At 33.4% G+C, this 22,548-nt stretch overlaps 1 protein-coding gene across 1 annotated transcript in view; it reads left to right on the top strand.

Annotated features, from left to right (window-relative positions):
- The first annotated feature begins 11,784 nt into the window (after positions 1-11,784).
- The window catches only part of LOC106111713 (sodium-dependent noradrenaline transporter-like), an 11,155-nt gene continuing 391 nt past the window's right edge, over positions 11,785-22,548 (top strand). Inside the window, exons 1-19 of the mRNA XM_013293856.1 lie at positions 11,785-11,848; positions 12,921-12,982; positions 13,271-13,375; positions 14,152-14,311; positions 17,142-17,189; positions 18,175-18,252; positions 18,710-18,832; positions 18,960-19,091; positions 19,167-19,229; positions 19,500-19,677; positions 20,038-20,171; positions 20,283-20,422; positions 20,517-20,620; positions 20,928-21,052; positions 21,148-21,260; positions 21,428-21,565; positions 21,700-21,799; positions 22,128-22,228; positions 22,472-22,546. Of these exons, the coding sequence (XP_013149310.1) occupies positions 11,785-11,848; positions 12,921-12,982; positions 13,271-13,375; positions 14,152-14,311; positions 17,142-17,189; positions 18,175-18,252; positions 18,710-18,832; positions 18,960-19,091; positions 19,167-19,229; positions 19,500-19,677; positions 20,038-20,171; positions 20,283-20,422; positions 20,517-20,620; positions 20,928-21,052; positions 21,148-21,260; positions 21,428-21,565; positions 21,700-21,799; positions 22,128-22,228; positions 22,472-22,546 (2,043 nt within the window). The remainder of the gene's footprint in view (positions 11,849-12,920; positions 12,983-13,270; positions 13,376-14,151; positions 14,312-17,141; positions 17,190-18,174; positions 18,253-18,709; positions 18,833-18,959; positions 19,092-19,166; positions 19,230-19,499; positions 19,678-20,037; positions 20,172-20,282; positions 20,423-20,516; positions 20,621-20,927; positions 21,053-21,147; positions 21,261-21,427; positions 21,566-21,699; positions 21,800-22,127; positions 22,229-22,471; positions 22,547-22,548) is intronic.

Here is a 22,548-nt window from a genome sequence, read left to right as displayed (position 1 = left end):
TGTTACGTGTAATATTCTTTGATACTAAGCTTTTTAATTTATGACATCTGTACTAATTATAATCTATGCTTGATATATGATGTCATAGATTAGTCATAGATTATAGTCATATAAATTATAGTCTTGATATCATAGATTATAGTCATATATGATATATGACTATAATCTATGATTTTTGTATGTATTAAAATAACTCAAAAACCACTAGGCCGATTTTAAGAATTCTTTTACCATTAGAAAGGTTATTTATTTGTGAGTACCATAAGCTTTCATAACTTTTAATTTTAAGCGTACGAAGTCGCGAGCAATAGCTAGTACTTTATAATGTTTATAATCTTTGACTGTCATATGGATGGGTTGTTAGGGGAAAGTTTTGTTGTTAAATCAGAGCTTTGATTAAAGGAGATTGAGAAGTGAATAAATTTTTGCGATTATCAACAATAAATATTTTAATTCAACAGTAAATATTTTTTTTGGAAATAGACTTGTACGTAAATCAAAAATATTATAAACATATTATTTCTCTTTCAAATATAGGCTGTACATAGTGCTCTGGCTTTACGTTTTCAATCTTTTTCGCCACCATACTAGCAAAGTACTATAAATTATTGTAAGTATGAATTTAATAAATTTCTCTTATCAAAAATTAAAATCCTGATTAACAAAATATTAATAAAGATGTTTTTAATTATCTCAAAGGCTAAAGTAAAACACGAGAGACTAAAAAGTTTCGGAGATAGACTTTTATAAAGTTTTTTTTTGCAGAGAATAAAGGTTTCGTAAAGTTTTCGCGGTTTACTTTTGTAAAGTTTATTATTGGCCATTGTAAAAACAAAAGAAAGGGAATATATGTGACTTGTTTAAAATGAAATGAGAACTGATTTAATCTTGTTTCTGTGACAAATGATGTGTAACTTCATTTACTAAAAGATATAGATTCTATCCATCTTAGTCCTTAGACATGTCAAGAATATGTGTTTTAATATATCTGTGGTGGATATTTTTTTATTTTCAGTAAGTCTGGTCGTTGGTACACTCAGCTGCATAAATACATTTACGAAACTTCACAAACTTGTGTAGGAATTCGGTTTCACAAAATTTGCAAACATTTATTCGTCAATAACAATGTAAATATTTTATTCATATTAAAATAATATTCTTCAATAATTAATTATGTTCATTTTGAAGTTTTATACATGTGTTAATATTTATGCATCTGGCTGTACTTAAGATCGTCTATATAAATAAAACATTCCGTTAAAATTTGAGAAACAATAAAGAGAAGGAAGATATAGTATATGAATGCAGTGTAAACCCTCACTAATAATATTGACATTCACGAAATCTAAAAGGAAACGTTTTGGAGTACATTAGTCCCTTGCGACGTTAATGTACAAATCTAATTTTTCTACTTATTACCTTGTTAATTTACTTTACTCGTAATATGATAAAGACCTATGTAATATGTTCAGGGTTCAGGGAACGAAAACATTTCTTTATAAACTCCTGCATTTTGATACATTTAACATCTTACTAATATTGTAAATTCGAAAGTTTAGACGGATGGATGGATGTTAGAGTTTGTAGCCATTTGTGACGGCTGGAAGAATCTCTATGAAATTTGGCATAAACGTAGAGGATGTAATACCACGACCACACAGAAAACAGGCGTCAAGTAATTCCGCTTACAGTCCGATGAGTTGGTGCCAGAGGCTCAACTTTTCCTTTCCACAGTTTTCCTTATACGAAAATGATGAGGAGGGAAGTTGGATTTGACGGTGGAGAAGGCGCATAGAAGGGGAAACATCCCCTTTATGTGCATCTCCGACGATTAAGGATAGGCAACGCATCCGCTATTGCGAATGTCTATGGGCAGCGGTTGTTTCGCAGTTTGGCGGTTTCAGGTGGCCGCTTGCTGGTTTGCCACCTTAAGATGTAAAAAAAAACCGGAGTGTGAATGATTTTGGTTTAGATAATTATTTACCTTTAAATTACTCGGCACTCGACTTAAATTACTAGCCCGGCGTGATCAGATTCACGCGTCTGCTAAACGATTTGCAAAGCTTTCTCGATAAGAGTGTATAGAGTAAATAAACCTTCAAAACATCACCTGAAATAGTACGCTTTTAACTTTTTAGAATCACCTTTAACATCCGAACCATAAAAGTTAAGTGAACACTTTAAAGAGTAACATCGAGGCAATGCTAGTTTACACGATAGTATAATAGTGAAGTAGAGCAGTAGATATTACAGTACTGATATTGTTTTATCGTCCAAGTGTGCATTCAGACAGTAGTAGTACTGGATTATCGACTGCTCTATCTCACTGCTCTAGCCTTGTGCAACTACGTAGTTCGATTTCAGTCTTCGGAAGCATTGACCGGACCGTTACAGGGGACATTGACAAATGATAAATGGACTCGATTAGATAATGTATAAGTTGTTAGCACCACGCTATTTGCGGAACGAAATGCGAACGTATAACTTTGAAAAGAATTTAATGTAATTGATGATAGCGTACATTTTCTTTGTGGATATTTTTAGGTTCAGTGGGTGGGAAGTTGTATTGTAAGAGGGTTTTTAACTCTACTTCCAATTACCATAAAATTTACGAATTGAAAAGATTGTTAAATCAGCAACTTTGAATGTATTTGAATATTCATTCTGGTTTTATTTTTGACTAGCTTTCGTACGCGAATCCGTCCGCGTGGTATTAAAAAAAAACAAAAGTAAATAGTAATATTTTTTCAGCACATTCGCGTTATCTATGCTTAGTTTCATCGAGATCTATTCATCAATTTGATCTATAAACTCTAGCAAACATCCATCCATCCAAACTTTTCTCATTTATTTTTAGTAAAATTCTTTTAGTAAGATTTTTTTTTTAACATAAGATGGCAAACCAAACGCCAAAATGGCGAAGCGACCGCTGCCCATAGACATCCGCAATTGCAGATGCGTTGCCTAACCTTCATTGACGGAGGAGGAGACGCACATAAAGAGGATATTTCCCCTTCCTATGCATCTCCCCACCGTTAAATCCACTTCCCCTTCGCATCCTCTCCTTATAAGGGCGGTAAAGAGAAAGTGGCTTAAAGTAAGATTACCTTAGAATTAAAAATCAAGATGTAATTACTATGATTTACTCGTATTAAGATTGAAAATGACTATAGTGGTTAATGTTAATAGATACTCAAGATAAAATATGTTTCCTAGATAAAAGCACTTGAGTATATTTTAATTGCTCACTCATTATCTTCGTACTTATCCTACTCCCGTAGGGTCGGCGCATCAGGTTTCTCCTCCACATACGTCATCTCATCACTCCCTTCTTGATCATGTCACCTTTTACGCAATCCATACATGTCTTTTTAATTACTCAAGCTATCTGTATGGAAACTCTTCTATTTTTGACCGACTTCCCAAAAGAAGGAGGTACTCAATTCGTCTGTATATTTTTTATCTCAGAACTCTACTAGTTTTTGGTAGTTTTATATCGTTTAAAAAATATTGACATCTCGGAAAGATCGAAACCTTTCGACCTATGAATTTGTTGTGTAATGTTCCCGTAAAAAAAGAAATAATTACATTTTCCGGAAATTAACCTGAGCTGTCGGAAATTGTGTGGTTATGAACATAAATTGTTTATTGCTAAGCGTTGCGCGGGAAAAAAGATTCGTAAGATCTTTTTAACGGTGTCACTTTAAGATAAATAATTATTAACTTTTTGAACGTATAACTTTATTACTTTATATCATAATTGATTTAAAAATTGTTTAGTAGAATTCTTTTATATATGGGTTTGCTCGACTTTTAAAGTACATCCTTAGTTTTAATTGATTTTCAGTTGGCAGTGTAATGTTGGCTTTACAGAAATGAGGTCTGTACAGTAACCTCGATAACACAAACGTTGGTAACTTAAAAACCTCTTTAACTTTAAAAAATAATATGTTCCCTTCCTATCAGAGTCCAAAAGCTCTACAACATAGACCTTGATAACTTAAAACCTCTATAACTTAAAATATTTTGTGTTTCCCTTGTATTTTAACTATACTAATATAATAAAGCGTAAACATACACAACTTCGTGGCGTAAGATGTCAGCAATCATAGTATATTTTTGAATAATTCTTTCTTTAATAAAAAGCCCTACACCTACGACATGCTTTAGGCTATATATTTTCACGCTATTAATCTTGGGGGGTACAAAAATTTGGAAAAAAACCTCTCATTTCATTCATTTTGACATTTGTAATTCAGAATTTGGCAAATGTAAACAATAAAGTTTTAAATTTTTTATTCCTATGAAGTCACAGGGGAACAGCTAGTATTAAAATATAGATTCGGCTTATTAATTTACGTTCAGACAAAGAGTCGGGACTCAAAAGAGGATCAACTTAAAAAGGTTTTAATTATTTTTAAATAATGCTCTGTATCCTGTACCTGGAGGATTTGAAGCACACGTTCAGTGCGGAACAATGGGGTATATTCGACCCCATGTCACTCGCAAGATATCTTAGGGTAATCACGGTACATGATTTCATTTTAAAATCCTCTTCTTTGTTTGAATTATTCTTTGACATCTTATAATTAACTTTTGAAACCCGTATATTTATTGTTTGGATTTCAAATATTCAAATTGATTTATTAACGGGTTTGTTGTATCGTAAGACAGATGATAGTTTAAGAGCGGGCATACCTTTGACTAAACTGTAACACATCTGTTGTCCGATTGTCGATTGTTTTGCGTCAATTCAACTGTTTAGTTGCACAACTAAAAATCGAGTAGTGTGCGCAACTCCATATAAACTCATAGGAATCAAAGTTAGAGTAAATTCTTGTGCGATAGTTTAGTCAAAGTCATCCTGTATTGTAATACTATTAACTAAGGTGTTAACTACGTCAAAGTAATAGTGGAAGGGTACCTTAATTAACACCTACACTGATACTATGGTTCAATGGAGCCACTTACGATGGGCCACCCTTGCGGTGGGCTCGCGTTGCCTTTTGCTAATGGTCTGACAGTGCCCTTGACAGCGTAATGTATCCACCACGATACTACGTCTAACATGTTTACAGTCAAAGAATTTATTTCACTTCCCATTTGAATGTAAATATGAAGACTGATAGAAATTTATTAAGTACAGTACAGATTGTGGCGATTTTAATATAAAGGCATGGAGATGATGATTTTATATCGAATATTAACATTTCAGCAAAATTATACAACAATAGTATAGTGAGGAGAGATTTGTATTTTTAATATAAAAATTCCGCTATTAAAAGCTACGTTATCTGCGAGTAACATAGGCTATACTTTTAATTATTCTTTAACTTCACGCGAAGGAAATCGCGAGCAACAGCTAGTTATCAATATAAAAGCTATATTTTAACACGTACCTATGTTTATTGTTAGAATAATATTTCGATCTATTTGATTTCGATGATTTTACAAAAACGGGTATGAAATTAACGTCCTTAAATACACATTGGATGTTAACACTAACTTTAGTTCACACAAGATTTAAACACATTTAGATACTAAATATTTATAAAATAAATTAATAACTACCAATATAATTATTGGCCAGTTACAATCGTGTGTGTCTTCAGAATAGTTTTAATAAATAATTAATATAAATTCTTAAATAAACGTATTTATCAAAATAATCTTAACTTAATGTCTTTACAACAGTTCTCAGTTTTCAATACCTCAGCAAGTTATCTTAGTTTTAATTAAGTTTCACTGAAAATAAACAGAAGCCATAACACTAAAGATGCAATGACGTATTTCAATTTACTTATAATAAACTAAGTCCTTGTTAATTTGATAGAATGAACAGATATATACAAAGAAACTAATTTTAAAAACCTATTTTCAACCCTTTGATTTCTTAAAATCATACCTTATTATTTATTATTCCTTTCTAAATCCTACATAGAATGGTTTGCATTAAAAGATTTTTAAACAACTCGAAACAAACTCGATTGCATCAATCAATATATAATCGATATAGCCTTATGATCATAAAAATCGATAAATCAATGAAAAAGGTAATTCAACCTCAAAGGCTGGCAATACATTCTGGTCTTGGACTTCCAAGGCATCGATGTAAAACTCGATGTTCCTGTTATTCATTTGCCCCTGCTCTCATAAAAAAGTAACATGAATTCTTGAGCAATGTTCCACTTAAAAATAAAATCGTCTTTGTTTAAATGGGAAATTTTAATTAAGATATAATAAACAACTCGGACTGAGAAACAAAAGGGATTGGAAGGAAGCGGATAAATAGACGCTGTAAATCCAAACCGTTTCTTATCACAGTATCTTTCTGGCTATTAAATACGGCAACTATTCTGTTATAATATATACTTTTCGCCCGCGACTTCGACCTGGTGAATTAAAAAAAATAGGAAAAATACAGGTTATGTTACGTAACATACCATTCAAATGGTGCAAGAATTTTTGTAATCGGTCAAGTAGTTTTTGGGTTATTTTAACACATGAATTTTTTTTCGAAAATATAGATTTTTCCTCTTTATAATATTAAAGTATAGATATAGATAAGTATAGATAACTGTTGCTACTGTGTTTATTTATTATTTATAGAACTTAGGGGCTCAAATTTTGACATAATTAGAATGCCGAAGATCGGTCCTAATCGACAAATGCTCACATTTCTTGCAAAAGTCATCTCTGGCAATTCCGACTAATGTAATAAAAGATGTGAAATATTTAAATTGTAGCTACTACGTTGTATTCATCTGTAGAATAATTAAAATATTTCAATTAACATTTTGTTGCAGCTATTTTTGTTTTGGTCATTTGGAATGATTGCGAATTTTCCACAAATAATAAAAATATGACACTTCTATATTTGTTTATTGTCTTTTACTAGCTTTCGCCCGCGAATCCGTTCGCTTGTGATTGAAAAAAACAAAACTGAGTAGCCTATGTGTTCTTCCAGACTATCCTCCACATCTATGTCACATTTCATATAAATCCGTTCACCCGTTTAGGATACAAACTCTAACAAACATCCATCTAAACTTTCACATTTATAATATTAGTAAGATTTATGCTTGACTAATTGACCACTCATAGAATGATGATTTTTATACAAGATTTATTCAACGTTTTAATAATAGCGTGATAATATTGTAAATTTTAGTTTAGCGTTAATGTGGCGTCGCTAAATATTTTAGCGGTAAAGGATTGTGGAACGCTATTTGCATTCGTAAATGGTTTTATCCTCTCGTTTGTGTTTATTTTAAACGCTATAGTAATAGTACCGCGACTTTATTTTAAGGATTATAAAGTCTATAAATGACAAATCAAAATATCAACTGAAATAAAAAAGCGAAGCAATATGCAAGTGAATTACATGATCAAGAAATAGGTGAAGACCGAATCTATTTTTCGAAAAATAACGTTCGCTTTTATAATATTTATTAGCTATTACCCGCGTCACCGTCCTCGGTGAGTTTAAAAAAACTTGAAACTTAAAAAGAAAGTAGCTAATGGCTTCTTTTAGATTATGTTCTAAATCTCCGATAAAATTCATCATTATGTATCAAACCGTTCTAGTGATATGTAGTAAAAAAAAAACTATCCATACAAATTTTCGCTTTTCTAATAGTACTAGCTTTCGCTCGCGTGGAATTAAAAAAAAGAACAAAAGTAAGTAGCCTATGTGTTCTTCCAGGCTGTCCTCTACATCTATACCAAATCTCATCGAATTCCGTTCAACCGTTTTGCCTACAAACTCTAACTAACATCCATCCATCCATCTATATATCCATTCATCTTGTAATTGTTCTTGTAATTGTTCTAATCTTGTTCTAATTGTATTGTAGTTTAAAGTACGATTGTATGATTAGAATTAAATATGCTTTTGATGCATTTACTTAATTAAGTTTGAATTCTTTCGAGATTTATGGAAGCCTTGTAAAGTAAATAACTGTTGAGCGAATCTTATTAGATTGCGTCTTATCTATATCTGAATAAACAAAGCTGCAATTTAAACATTATTACGTTGTTGTTTAGGTTTAAATTGAAATGCGGTGAATTGAAATTGAAAGATCTTGATTGAACGAAAAAGCGGAATCCGTTTAGCTCATATAATAATCAAATGTAAAAAAATGCTTGCAAAGAAAATATCTATTTAACTACATCTTTTTTAAATTAGTAAAGAAAATAACAAATGGGAAATAACTGAAAATTCTTTTATAAAACGTAATTATAAATAAATTCAACAATAAATATCCCGAGATGAAAAGAATCTTTTTAAAGACAAGTAAAAAGAGGGAAAACATTCAAGAAATTACATTCATTTTAACAACGAAAGATCGTTGACTCGTGTAAAACTTTTAAAGTGAAAGTGTAGACGTATTACAGTTACGTGGGTTAAACCCTTTTCTACTATAAACCATGCCATCTCTATCTTTTAAAAGACAATGAAAGGGATAACGATACGTTCATTTTCAGGTGTTTTGTCAGTGTAAACCAACTGTGAGGTTGAATGAACTTCACATTTCGTATCTAGCTGTAGCGATGATCCTTGTTTTGCCACAGACTATACACAACTACATAACGAGATAGGTACAGTACGTTTAAAACTACGCTAAAAGTGTCACAAACGTTTACACGCGACTTTATACGGATTTAAAAAAAAATCTAGTAATAAATATAGCCTATGTTACTCAGTGATAATGTAGCTTTCTAATGGTGAAATAGTTTTTGTTATATGTCCAGTAGTTTTTGAGTTTATACGTTACATAAAAATGTAAAAACTGTTTATGTTTATAATATTGGTATAGATACATTATAAACACATAACTTATGGTCTGTGATTGGATATATGTTGGTAACTAAGTAACTATGTGCGGTTCTCTTATGATAGATTTGTTTTTTCCTGAAGTTTCTCTCTGCAAGCAATTTTTTAAATTTGTAAAATTCGAAAACAAATGAAATCGTTTGCAATTATTTTTTAAATTCACGGAATTATATAAGTGTACTGTATTTTACTGTAATCATGAAATAAACAGTTAGTATTTCTATCTCACTGTCGTTTCATAAGATGTTAAACGATTTACGAGCAGCAATGATCCTCTCGCTAAATGTTCGACTCATTACACCCCTTGATAACTAAAACCTCGAGATAATTATTAAAGTCAGCGTTAATGAAAGGTAAATTCGCTAAACATTTTGATATTCTAGAAGTTACTAGATAAAGAAATTTGTGTGTGGACAATAACAAGTATTTAGTTTTTGAATAATTCAGATTTCTACTTGTAATAACAGTGAATTTCCACTGTCGACAAATCCGCACGATAACAAAGTAACTATAAAAGCTTCCAATCAGAATGAGAAGTATATTTTTAAGCATGTGTTCTAGCCGTGAAATCCAACTGCTAAATATACAGAGAACAATTAAAACACAAAGATAAAATGTCATCCAAATCGGTCTATCTTAATGGTAGTCCTTCATTCACGCGGTATAAGAATACTGACTTCTCTAAAAGTCGTTAATTAAGAGAGACCTTCGTAGTTTCTTGTACTAAATCTATGCTACATGACTGAGACCTAAAGAGTATACGCAAACCGTATCTTTCCGGAATTTAGAACGTCTAGACTTGAGACTGAATTAGCTTACGTACATCGTAGGGGCTTATCTCAAATAGCAATGTGCGGGATTCCGTCGAGGTCCGTGGGCCGGTGCCAAGCTATCGGGTGAGAACTTTGTAAATTGGCCGCACGGTACATTAAGCAGGGGTTGTAAGGTATATGATGGAGTACAGACGCGGCGGCGGAAAAGTTTTATAATTTAAAACTAGCAATAAATTAACGTTCTGTTTTTTGGATTAGAATAAAAATGAAGGCAAACTGTATTTTATTAACTTTAATTGCACTCATAATGTTTTTATTTTATAAATGTGTAACTCAAAATAGCGATATAAATGTTATCGAGGATTCATGACGAATTTTATATTTGATTTTCCCTTTTATGTTGTTAAATGACAAGGAATAATCGCTAATATTTAGCTAAGTAGTTAATTTTGACCGTAACTATCGGTTTAGCAAGAGTAATTTTTAATTATATAATTGTAGTTCTTATTAAAAAAATCGCTACGTCTTGACAATGTAACTTAGCCTGAATAAAACAGCTGGCCTATCTGACTGTTGGCTACGCCTATTCCAGTTTATTATCTTTGGACCTCATTTAATCCTGATCCATATGATAACATTTAACGTGGGAAGGTTAAAACACAATGGTGTTAGAAAGCTTTGTAAATTTCCATGATTATGAGGATAAAAGTATTTTTATTGTTACTTAAGCATTACACAACTTAAGTTTTAATTGTACTGTGCTGTACAAAACTGAAGTGTTATGCTTACCTTTTGAACTATGCCTTGCATTGTCAAATCGTAGTTAGTAGTTTTTTTTTAATTATTGGACAAAAAAAAATTGAAAATACAAAAAAAATGTTTGAAGCAGTACAAAAACCCACAGGGTTTATAAAAAGTAAAGTTATTAGACCCAATTATACGAGTATATATTTTATCATTATATTTTTTAAGGAATAAAAACTGAAATAAAACTGATATAATAAGTTGTAGATCGTTTAAAAATAACTAGCCCTTGTATAATCTACACATCTCTCGAGCGTGTGTCCAAGTGTCCGCCATTTTTCTGACGTTGACAGCCAATAAGCTGTCAAATTATCCCGCCTCAATCTGACAGCTGTGCTCTCAATGAGGTGCTTCGCGGTGAATTCAATTCCAATGTCATACGTGTTAAATAATAATAATTAACTAGTATAATAACTACTATTACTACTACTTACTATTGCATTTTAATAATTCTAATTTATACCAATATAATAAAGCGTAAACACATACTTTGTGGCGTAAGATGTCAGCAATTACATCATGTTTTTAAACAATTCGTTTTTTAATAAAAAACTCAACACTTACAACATGTTTTAGTATATACGCTATTAAACTTAGGAGATAAATAAATTGAAAAAAACCTTCATGTGGAAAAGAGACTATAAACTGCAAGCTGCCAACATTGAGGTAGCTAGGTTATTATGTTAACGGTAATTTTGACATTTGGAATTGAGAATTTGACAAATGTAAACAGTAAAAAAGGAAATTTTTGCTTTCTAAAGCTTAAAATTCCTCCAATAAACCTAATTATTTATATGAGAGTTTATACCTAACCTAATATGAATAGGAATGTAAGCAACTCGCTCACAATTCCTTTACACCTGTCATTTGCAACGTACTGCGAGAAACAATACGACGCAAATACAGAATAACGGTTCGCAGGTTTGTTGGTGTACATGAAAAAGAAAAACCGAATGAATGTCTATAGCAAATAATGCTGTCGTTACTTTACACAAAACTCTCATTAATGTAAGCACTTTTAACTTTTCGTAGTTTTTCAATTTACCGCCTGATTTTTCTTAATTTTAAAACAATCACTTTAATGAGTGTTTTGAGGTAACTTTGTTTTATACACCAAAGAATGGTGAATGAATTTAGTTTGAAAACAACAAGCCGAGGATCTCGTATTGACAAAAATCCTATGTAACTATTTTAAATTAAAAGTCTATATTGACGGATATTATTTGAGATACTATGTAGGTTACCTTTTTTGTCATCTGTACCTATGCAACCAAGCCTGATGATCTTCGTTTCGTTAGATACAAATGAGGAATTTATGTTGTTTTGTTTCAGTTATAACAGTATGAAATAGGAGCCGGAGTAGCGGGCGGCATGGCGGGTATGCCCGGGCTGGGCAACAGCGTCGGTGCCGGAGAGCTGCGCGACAACACGCCAGGTAACAACGCTAACACAACAAAACACAACAACACAATCACAAAACAACCACAACACAACTACAGTTTGCAGTGACCGATTCGTTTCATAGAACGATACTGATTATCTTAGCACGCCACACACTTTTGAAACTAGTTGTGCAACTAAACAGTTGAAGTGGCTGCGAAACAATCGACAATCGCATAACAGTTGTGCGGTAGTTTAGTCAAAGCAATAACGCGACATCTTACATAGAGGTATTTACCTAAAGGAGACAGATTTAAATGGGAGTGATGACTCAAATGACGGTAGATAGTTTTGGTCGAAAAAATCTCTGTGCGAACAAACACGCAGATATTATGAATAGATTAGATAGTAACATAATATATGCTTAGCACTGTAAACTTAACAGGCATAAAAAAAAGAATAAATATTACTCTCATATCAGCGGAGGAATTATTTCATTAATGAAACTCTCTTTTACTCTATAAATACAAATATGAAATTTTATACGTTACACGTGCGAGCTGTATTGAATAATGAAAATGATTTCCCGCTGCATATTCGGAATATAATAAAGCGGATAATTTCGCGAATTCGTCCGTGCAAATGAATTTGTTTGTTGAGCATGTGCGCATCGTATTACGTGGATTTCTCTCAACATGCGGAATATTATGGACGTATTATTTACATTTCAATGTCAAACGGATTGTTCGCTATTGAACATGGATTTATGAATAATTATTTAACTTCACGTTTTGAATATATTTACTACTTAACTATTTAAAATGTAAATCTCTCTTGCTAGTACCAAATTGAAATTTGCCATTTTTAATAAAGACTCTCTGTTGCTCGCGACTTCGCCCGCATGAAATTAAAAAAATAATACAAAATGCAGGGTATTACTGACAGATAAATTACAATGGTGAAAGAGTTTTTAAAATCAGCCCAGTAGTTTTGAATACAAATCTTTCCTCTTTACAATATTAGTATTAGTGTAGATATGGTTGTTATTACATCTAGGGCTGTCAACTTATAAAAAGCGTAGACCGTAACACTGGCGACGAAGAAAACTTATTTATCTTTTATTACAGATGCAAGCAACAGGTCGTCTAGTAGTGGCTCCAGAAGAGGTTCCTCGCCGCAACGTGCTCAGGTAAAACTTCTTTTTGTTTCAATTATTACGGTTTTCTATTTGATAAAATGTGAATACAAAATTAATTTCTAAATTGCACAAATTCCTCAAAACAGTATTATTGTGTGTACAGACGCAAAAAATATTTTTACAAAGATAACATTACACGAGCGTAGCATTGTCGCTATAAAACATGTAGACCTACGTAGCACTTCTCGTAGCCATTTGGATGATCCGTGCATTGCCAAACACAGACTTACCTCTGCGGCCTGTGACGAATATTTTTTATAATGTTTGTATTATATTCAGGAACAAGAAGTAGACGTATGCTGCCATAGGCCTTCAGTTGCTATAACCAGACCTCGGCTCCCCAGCTACGACGCTAACTATGACAACAGTAAAGTGCCCACTATGGTTTGTATAGTTTACATTACTAGAAATCTTAAATGAAAACAAAAACAAGCTTGACCTTAAAGTCTAAGTAGGGGCTATAATGAGATTTTCATTATTTATGAAAAATAAAGAGATTAAAAACATATAGAGACGGCATAGTTAACACTTCATTTGAGATATTCTTCACATAATTTTACTAACGCTAACGTTTAATAGATCCTAAAAACAGTCAATGTATTTAACTGTATTAAAATAACTTGCCAATAGGTGTTATTAAATAATTTAAATATGAATATTTAATTTGTTAATGGTTTTTTCATTTTTCATTTTAACTTTTATAATTTTGCGTTTTAGCTTATTCATCATCATTTCCCCTGCCTTATCCTACTCCCGTAGAGTCGGCGCACCGGGTTTTCGTCCTCCAAAGCACTCTATCATCCGTCATCTCAGTCATCACTCCCTTCTTGATCATGTCACCTTTCACGCAATCCATCCATCTCTTTCTCTACCTCTACCGGTGTAGCCCTCATCAATAATTCATTCATTCATTCGTTGTAGCTTATTATAATTTTGTAAAATATTATATAACATGACAATACACGAGATGGCACTAAACTTAACAACTGATATAGTACCTTTGAGCGAAAATACTGAGGAAGAAATTTTGTTCACTGCCTCGTTTATATATTTTTTAAATGCCTTTTATCCAAAGTCATTTTATTTGTTGAATACTCTGAACTAAGATAAAACGTTAGTCTGTGTTCGTCATAGCAAATCTTAAAGATCTATTCTTCCAGGCAACGTTGAGCGGCAGTAATGTGGTGACGCACACAGCGCCCTCTTACGAGGAACAGCGAGCAAGTCCAGCGTTACTCAGCCGTAACACGAGCACACCGGGCGGCCGGAGCGTACGGGATGACGGTTACTGCTCCGCCGGCAGTACACCACGAGCATTCGGTACCAGTAATTATATACTTTAATGTACATAAACACAGATACAAAAATATATAAAAGGAGCATAGTTGACATTTCACTTGAGATATTTTTCACACGATCGTCACTAACACTATCTATTAATCCTCCAGAACCAGAACCACATTTTTTTTATGTTTTCTATTTTATTTTGTGACACTGTTTAATTTATTTTATAAAAAAATGGACCTTACAATTTTGTAAAATGTTTTGACGAGTCAGTACAAGGATATGAGGTGGCACTAAACTTGACAAATAATATAGTACCTTTCAAAGAAGTTACCGGTGAAAAAATGTTGTTCACTACGTTTAGTCTATAACTAACAAAAATATATCGTTGTCTCACTTCTTACAAGGAGAATGAGAGGGTTGACTGTACGAGTAGTTTGATAGAAAGTCACAGTAACAACGTATAAATTGTTTATTACGTGAATCTTTTTAGTGAACAACGCGGTTAGTCACTTGTGTAATAGAAATGTATAAATTTGACCGCATTTTAATGTTACAGAATAGACAACGCTAATAACGTTTCGCAAACGTAAATAACCTTTTATTAAAGCAACCTTTACGAGTAATCAAACATTGCAGCCACTAAGTAAATACACTATAATAGTAACGTAGCTTTTTAACTCTATATTTAAAATACAATTTTATGCAAATGTTCTGTTCGCAGACACCCACGATGGATGCTTTAATTTCCTATTAATTCTCATTTAACAGTTCAATTTTAGTTTTCAAGTTTAAAATTTTATTATTCATTATTTCGTCATAATTTACTATTCCTATTTATTTTTCCTATATATTGTTCGCGACTGCGTCCACGTTTAATTAAATAAAACTTAGTAATTAGCACGTGCTTTTTCAGACTATATTCTAATGTATGCCAAATTTCGTTGAGATCCGTTCAGCAGTTTAAGCTACATATTCTAAGCATTCTCATTAGTAAGCTTTATAAGGGAAAGTGTGTGAAAGAGAAAGTTTGGAAGTGAACTTAGATATTACGACTGAAGAAGATATATGGAAGAGTACTCGCGTGTATGATGCGAAAATTTAGATGGACGAAGTTTGTTAAAGGTTGTAGTCTAAACTGAAGAACGGATTCCGATTAAATTATCATAGATGTTAATTTGGAAGAACGCATAGGTGTTACTTTTTTTTTTAAATTCTACGCGGACGGAGTCTCGGACAAAAGCTAGTTAATAAATAAGTTTAACCCGATAGTTATAACTAGAAGGGCAATAAACGTGTTGCGTAAATATCAATTGATAACTGAAATAGGGAACAATAAACTACAGGTGGTCAATATTAAAATGTAAACAGCTCTTGAAAACAAGTTAAAACAAAAGATGTGGAGAGGCAATAAGCCGGCCGCGTGGAGAGCACTACATAACTACTTTATTGCTTTAAGCCCACTTTCCACTAAGAATTCCACTTTCGCTTCTCTGACCGTTATTTTCTACAGCAGTTAACGCGTCGTATACGACATCTGCTATCAAAGTTGTCTGCGGTTATGTGCTCAGTGAAAATGTGTTTTTATAGACTTTTCTTTAACATCATTTTAAGTTTAACCTTAAAGTATTGTTTCAGTTTCATCTTTTAACACAAATTTTGAGTTTCATTTGTTATAGTCAAATATCTTCTAAGTAAATTAAATCTCTGTTTTAATACTTCTTTCTTAAATATAATTTTTCAATGGCCTGCGTTGCAAAACTGTGTAACCTTTCTTTTGTTTGTTGTCTTTTTTTATTATGATATCTAACTACTCGATTATTCGGAGAAAAGTATTTTATAATTTCGATCGTCCGTTCGCGCTCTTCAGAAGGTAATCATTAGAACGGACTGGATTCCCTCGGGAAAAACCTATATCCATGATTGAATTCTCTTATTCACTACAGCTCTTTCAAATTCAAATCAACTGAATCGAAGTTTATTACTCAATATTTCAGCGAATATTGTAAACTTTTTAAAAGTTTTTTTTATAAGACAATGAGAAATAAGCTCTTGGAAACATCAAGGCGACAAACAACAATGCATATTGGCAATTCCAACAATCGGAGAACCGCAAATTTACTTCTTTATATGGTAAGAGGCGTCTTTTTACAAATTTTAAGAATAATAAAATCCTTGAACACTCTTGTCATTTCGCCCGTGACTCAATCCGCGTGGAATTAAAAAGAACAACGTATTTTTCCGGAGTATCCTCTCCATTCTATTTATGCCTAATTACATAGAAATCCGTTTAGTAGTTTAGGGTACAAACGCTAACAAATATCCATCCATATAAACTTTCGCATTTTATTCGTAAGATTAAGCCTTTGCATTTGTTTGGTTATTAAAAAAAAGATAAACAAGAATGTAAAATATTGCATCGTAGCCACACAACGGATGCGGTTCCAGGGATGGGAATCGAATAGGAGCGTTCCATTTTTGAATTCCAATATAATCGGCATCCCGGTGAGAATTATTGAGAAATTTTTTCGCATCGGCATCCCATTATACGTTAATACGAACGGCGCGCTATTAAGAACTGAATGCCATTCGCCCGAGACCGTCCTCGGTCAGGTGGTTATTGCTTTTCATATTCTTATATTAAAATCGTCTTGGAATTAATAGGTACATAACCGAGTAGAGATTAAAACTGAGGTGGGAAATAAACTGTCCTACGATTTGACAAAAAAATCTCAATTTAACAAAAATCTTCGATTCCCTTTTGTTTTTCATAGGATACGTTTTTATACAAGTTTCTTGATAATGGAAATCCACAGCTAGATTGCGATTAAAATGTAAAAGCTAAAAATGTTTCATTTGTTTCCAGATCACAAATCGACGAAGGGATCAGTAGTAACATTATCTTGTTACAAGAGTAAGTAAAAAAATAGGAATTTTTGTCTAAGCTTTAAAGTATATGTTTTGTAACTGTGCAAAAGAATAAATAAATAAAAAAGGTCACTACTCATAATTACGCAAACAATGCTTTGTTTGCATAATTATACGAATTATAAATCTGTATAAAGTCCTTTTAATTAGGGAAGGGTCTATTTTCAGTCGTTTGATTGGTCGATTGATGCTTGAGTGTAAATGGCTTGTCAAACTTCACTGTTCATCACTCGTCACGATCAAGTTGATATCAATTACAGCAGTCGATACATGACTTATATGATGGTTTTAAACAGTTAATTACTTTATGAATTTAGTAATCTTTATAATATAGCTGTTTTGATAGTGATTTCGTACGCGCAGAATTCAAATAAAATCTAGTAACAAATATTGCCTTTATTATTTTAATCGGTGCAATAATGTATTTAATTCACAAGAAAATACAAATTATTAGTTAGTTGTTTAATAAAGTTAATTTTTTACTCGACTTTAAGGAACATATTTATTGCTAGCTGTTGCTCGCAACTTCGTCCGCGTGAAGTTAAAAAATAATAATACAATCATTGGCTATGTTACTCACTGATATTTTTAATGGTAAAATAACAATCGCCGCAGTAAATTTTGAGTTATTTCCATACATACAAAAATCCAAATCTTTCCACTTTGTAATCATACTAATACTAATAGTATAAATGTGAAAGTTTAGATGGATGGATGTATGTTAGAGTTTGTATCTTAAACTGCTGAACGGATCTTAACGAAATTTTGGCATAGTTAAAGAGGATAGTCTGGAAGAACACATAGGCTACTTAGTTTTTTTAATACTACGCTGACGGAGTCGCGGGCAAAAGCTAATATTAGTATAAATTAAACTCCGAATAAATTGTGTAAATAGATCAATCAAGTTAATTTCATGCAGGAACATTTAGAAGCACTTAAAGATAGATTAGCGTAAAGTGTTTGTGTTGCAGGAGAGCCTAAAGTCCAGATAGAGGAGGAAGGCTATTACAGCGAGGCGAAGAGGATTAGAGCCAACAGTATTAAGCCGGGTAATCGCGTTTTAATCAACAAATTCATTGGATTATGTTCTTGAGATTTTGTGATAACTTGAGTGGTTGTCTAATTTTACTAACTGACATTTATAGAATGTTTAACTATAGGGTTGTCAAAATACACCTTTTTGTGTGACCTCTTATGAAAGATCACGATACCAGACGCTAAATATTTAGAGATTTTCAATAAATTTTCTATAAATGCGATTCTAAAGCAAGAAATGTATGTGATGCGCTATAATTACAGTCTAAAGGCAGAATATTGAAACGAATCTTTTGAGCTAAACTTACTGAAAGACGATAAAAATTTTTTTGACCTTTTTAAATTAGCTTTTAGGCGTTGTATTACTATTTAATACGCTGTTACATATTTAAATATCTTTGCAAAAATCGACCGGAAGTTAATTTTTTTAATTAATCATATTCACGTAGTAATTAATTTATATTTTAACAGAGGCGAGTGACGGCCGAGAGACTTGGGGAACAGGCGCCGACTTCCTGCTCTCAATCATCGGCTTTGCTGTGGACTTAGCCAATGTCTGGCGCTTCCCTTATCTTTGCTATAGAAACGGCGGCGGTAAGTTTAGTTCAACCTAGAGTATTTGAAAAACGTACGACTAGTTTCCAGATTCTTTAAAAATTACGCATTTATTTAAGTATTCAATTTCTTTGTTTTGTATTTAATAGTATTTTACCTTGTGCAGGAGCATTTCTAATCCCCTACATGCTGATGCTGGTCTTCGGGGCGGTTCCTCTCTTCTACATGGAACTGATACTCGGCCAATATAACCGACAAGGACCGATCACGCTGTGGAAGATTTGCCCACTCTTTAAAGGTTCAGTAAAAATATTAAATGACGTTGGTAATCTAAAAATGTTATACATTTTGTAATTGTTTTGTTATTTTTCAGGTGTAGGTTTCTGCGCTGTTATGGTTGCTTTCTACGTGTCTTTCTACTACAACGTAATAATAGGTATGACGTAATTAAAATAAGTGAAACATTAACAGACTATTATAGGAAGACTAAAGAAAGTATGGTTTGTGTGAAACAGGACATGCATAAGGAAGAGAATTCAGATATGACGCCTGATAGAGATGTATGAAAGATAAGAACATACTGTCTGTAAGTAAAAGGGCAGTTTGATAATGCTTATATTTCCATGGAATAGGCCATTCCGTTCCTCGGGATTTTCTTCCGCATCGCCGCAGGAAGTCACTCATATCTTATAATACCGTGTGTCAGGTTGGGCGTTCTACTTCCTGGTATCATCAGCGAGGTCCGAGCTGCCGTGGCTGCATTGCGACAACGCGTGGAACACCGACCAGTGCTGGGACGCAGCAAGATCGAACAACACCAACCGCACCGATACCCCTTACCAAGGACCATTGTCTCATTTCACGCCAGCTTCAGAGTTCTTTCAGTTAGTTAATTTATATCTCTATATTAGCTGTTGTTCATGACTTCACCCGCGGGAAATTAAAAATTAATAAAAACATAGTCTATGTTACTCACTGATAGCTTTTTAATGGTAAAGGATTTTTTTAATTCGGGCTAGTAGTTTTTGAATTATTTCAATACTGTATGTATTGAAATAAAAATACAAATATTTCCTTTTTACAATGCTAGTATAGATTGTGTGGTAAATACAATTATGTTTCTTTTGTCCTTTCTTTAACGAATTTAAAACGATTTTATAAATTTGTTTAATATCTTTATTTCTTGCTCCAAAGAAACACTTAATAACCAATTTTTATTTAAGATGTCGAAACTATTTTCACAGTCGAGCGGTATTGGAGATGCAGCATTCGGAGGGACTGAACGACTTGGGTCTGCCGAAGTGGCAGCTTGCTGCATGTCTCGGTGTCGTCTACATCACATTATACCTTTCACTGTTTAAAGGCGTTAAAAGCTCTGGTAAGTTAGGATCAAAATATTCATGTAATAATTTCGTATTCACAATCAATTGGAAAGAATTTACAATTCAGCGTATAGTTTCTAACTTAATGTTACACTTACAACTTTCAGGCAAGGTGGTGTGGCTGACAGCAACAATGCCGTACGTAGTGTTGTCGATTCTGCTGGCGCGTGGACTGCTTCTGCCAGGAGCCGCGCGTGGCATCGCATACTACCTACAGCCTGAGCTGAGCAGACTTAAGGATACCCAGGTCCGTGACGTCACATTTGCAATTTCAAAACAAATGTTTAGTGATAGCTATTCCTTCTTTTATTCTTAATATGTGTTCCTGCTATTGTTAACAGGTGTGGGTAGATGCCGCTGTCCAGATCTTCTACTCGGTTGGAGCTGGCTTTGGGGTTCATCTCTCTTATGCCAGCTACAATACATTCCACAACAATTGCTACAGGTATACATTAGTTACTTTGGTTTCAAAGAGCGGGCGCTTTGACTAAACTATCGCACGACTGTTGTGCACAACGTGCGCACCTCCATTAAGCTCATAGTATTCAAAGCGCGACTTAACTGTTATGCAAGAGTTTAGTCGCCCTTTGAATCCTACGAGCGCGCTGTGTGATCTTAGTTTGTGTGTTTATTGCGTCTTTTAGCTCCTTAATTCAAATAAAAAATTGATCTCATTGCATCATTATTATCTACATTAACATATTTGTCTTCTTTCGTTGTGATAAGTTCGGTAAAAATTCTATTCTTTCCAGAGACTGCTTGGTAACAACACTCGTCAACTGTTTCACATCGTTCTTCTCTGGGTTTGTCATCTTCACCTACTTGGGCTTTATGTCGCACAAACAAGGTGTGCCTATATCTTCCGTTGCTACCGAAGGTACAGTTGAAATAATAGTTCCTGTAGAATGATCAATATTTTGGCATAATTCTGTCTGTTTATGGCAATTATTTTTTTTGTTTTTTGTTGTTCAGGACCTGGCCTAGTCTTCCAAGTGTACCCTGAGGCTGTTGCTACGTTACCTGGTGCAAGTTTATGGGCGATGCTGTTCTTCTTCATGCTGATAATGCTTGGACTTGACTCTGGGGTAAGTAACTATAAGATTTTATTATTCTGTAGCCTTTAGTTTCTGAGAATCACAATGGATCAATTTACAAGTCTACTGCTTTTTGTTGTGTTTGATATTCATTTGTTATTTTAAGAACGCTTTTTTCAGTCTACCCATTTATCAACTAACAATTTTCATTTTTATAGATGGGTGGTCTGGAGTGTGTGATCACGGGTCTACTGGACCAGGCCCGCGCGTGCGGTGCCACGCGGCTACGTCGCGAGCACTTCACTCTTGTTGTCGTTTGCGTGTCTTTCTGTGTGGCCTGCATCAATGTTACTCCCGTAAGTGTTTATACAATTTATAATCATGACACGATGTTGGACAAATAAGTATCATAGTATTAATAAGCTTTTATCTATATTTTATAGTTTTAATAATATTGTCGTTTATAATATTTATGAGTTTGTGTCCTTAGGGTGGCATTTACATGTTTCATCTACTGGATACCTACGCTGCGGGTATATCTCTACTGTGTTCCGCTCTATTTGAAGCCTTGGCAGTCTCCTGGTTTTATGGTAAGACATTGGTGTACAACTTTATTAAGAGCGCGCACATCTTCGAGTAAACTATCGCTCAATTGTTTAGTCACGCTTTGTTTCCTATGAGCTTATATGGAGGTGCGCACGTTACTCGACTTTTAGTTGAGCAAAACAGTTGAATTGGCTGCGAAACAGTCGACAATCGCACAACAGTTTTGCGTTAGTTGATTCAAAGGTGTGCGCTCGCTGTAAATGTCTACAAATGCTATAAATATACTGGCTAATGCTATAAATATACAAATGCTATATATATTAGTAATATCTGTAGTTCTGACCTAATTTAAAACATTATTTCTATGCTCAGGTTTGGAGAGATTCTCTGATGATGTTGAAGAAATGCTTGGCTTCCGACCGGGTATTTATTGGAGAGTTTGCTGGAAGTTCATCAGTCCGACGTTCATAATTGTAAGTTTCTATATAAGGTACATTCAGTTGTTTATTTACTAGCTGTTGCTCGCGTATTTGTCCTTGCGGAAATACCTTTTTATAAATATAGTAAATGTTATTCAGTGATAACGTAGCTATTTATTGGTGAAAGAATTGAAATCGTCCAGTAGTCTTTGAGTTGTTTTAATACGTACAAAAATACAAATCTTCCCTCTTTATAATATTGGTATAAATTATAATTCTTTCTCGTTTTATCTTCAGGGTGTAGTGGTGTTCGGTCTTCTCTACCAGCAGCCGCTCCAGTACCAGACGTACATGTACCCGCAGTGGGCGGTGGT

The sequence above is a fragment of the Papilio polytes genome, unplaced genomic scaffold (genome assembly GCF_000836215.1).
Source record: "Papilio polytes unplaced genomic scaffold, Ppol_1.0 DF824146.1, whole genome shotgun sequence".
Taxonomy (NCBI): domain Eukaryota; kingdom Metazoa; phylum Arthropoda; class Insecta; order Lepidoptera; family Papilionidae; genus Papilio; species Papilio polytes.
The sequence above is the reverse complement of the archived record's forward strand: the minus strand, read 5'-3'. Positions and strand labels throughout refer to the sequence as shown.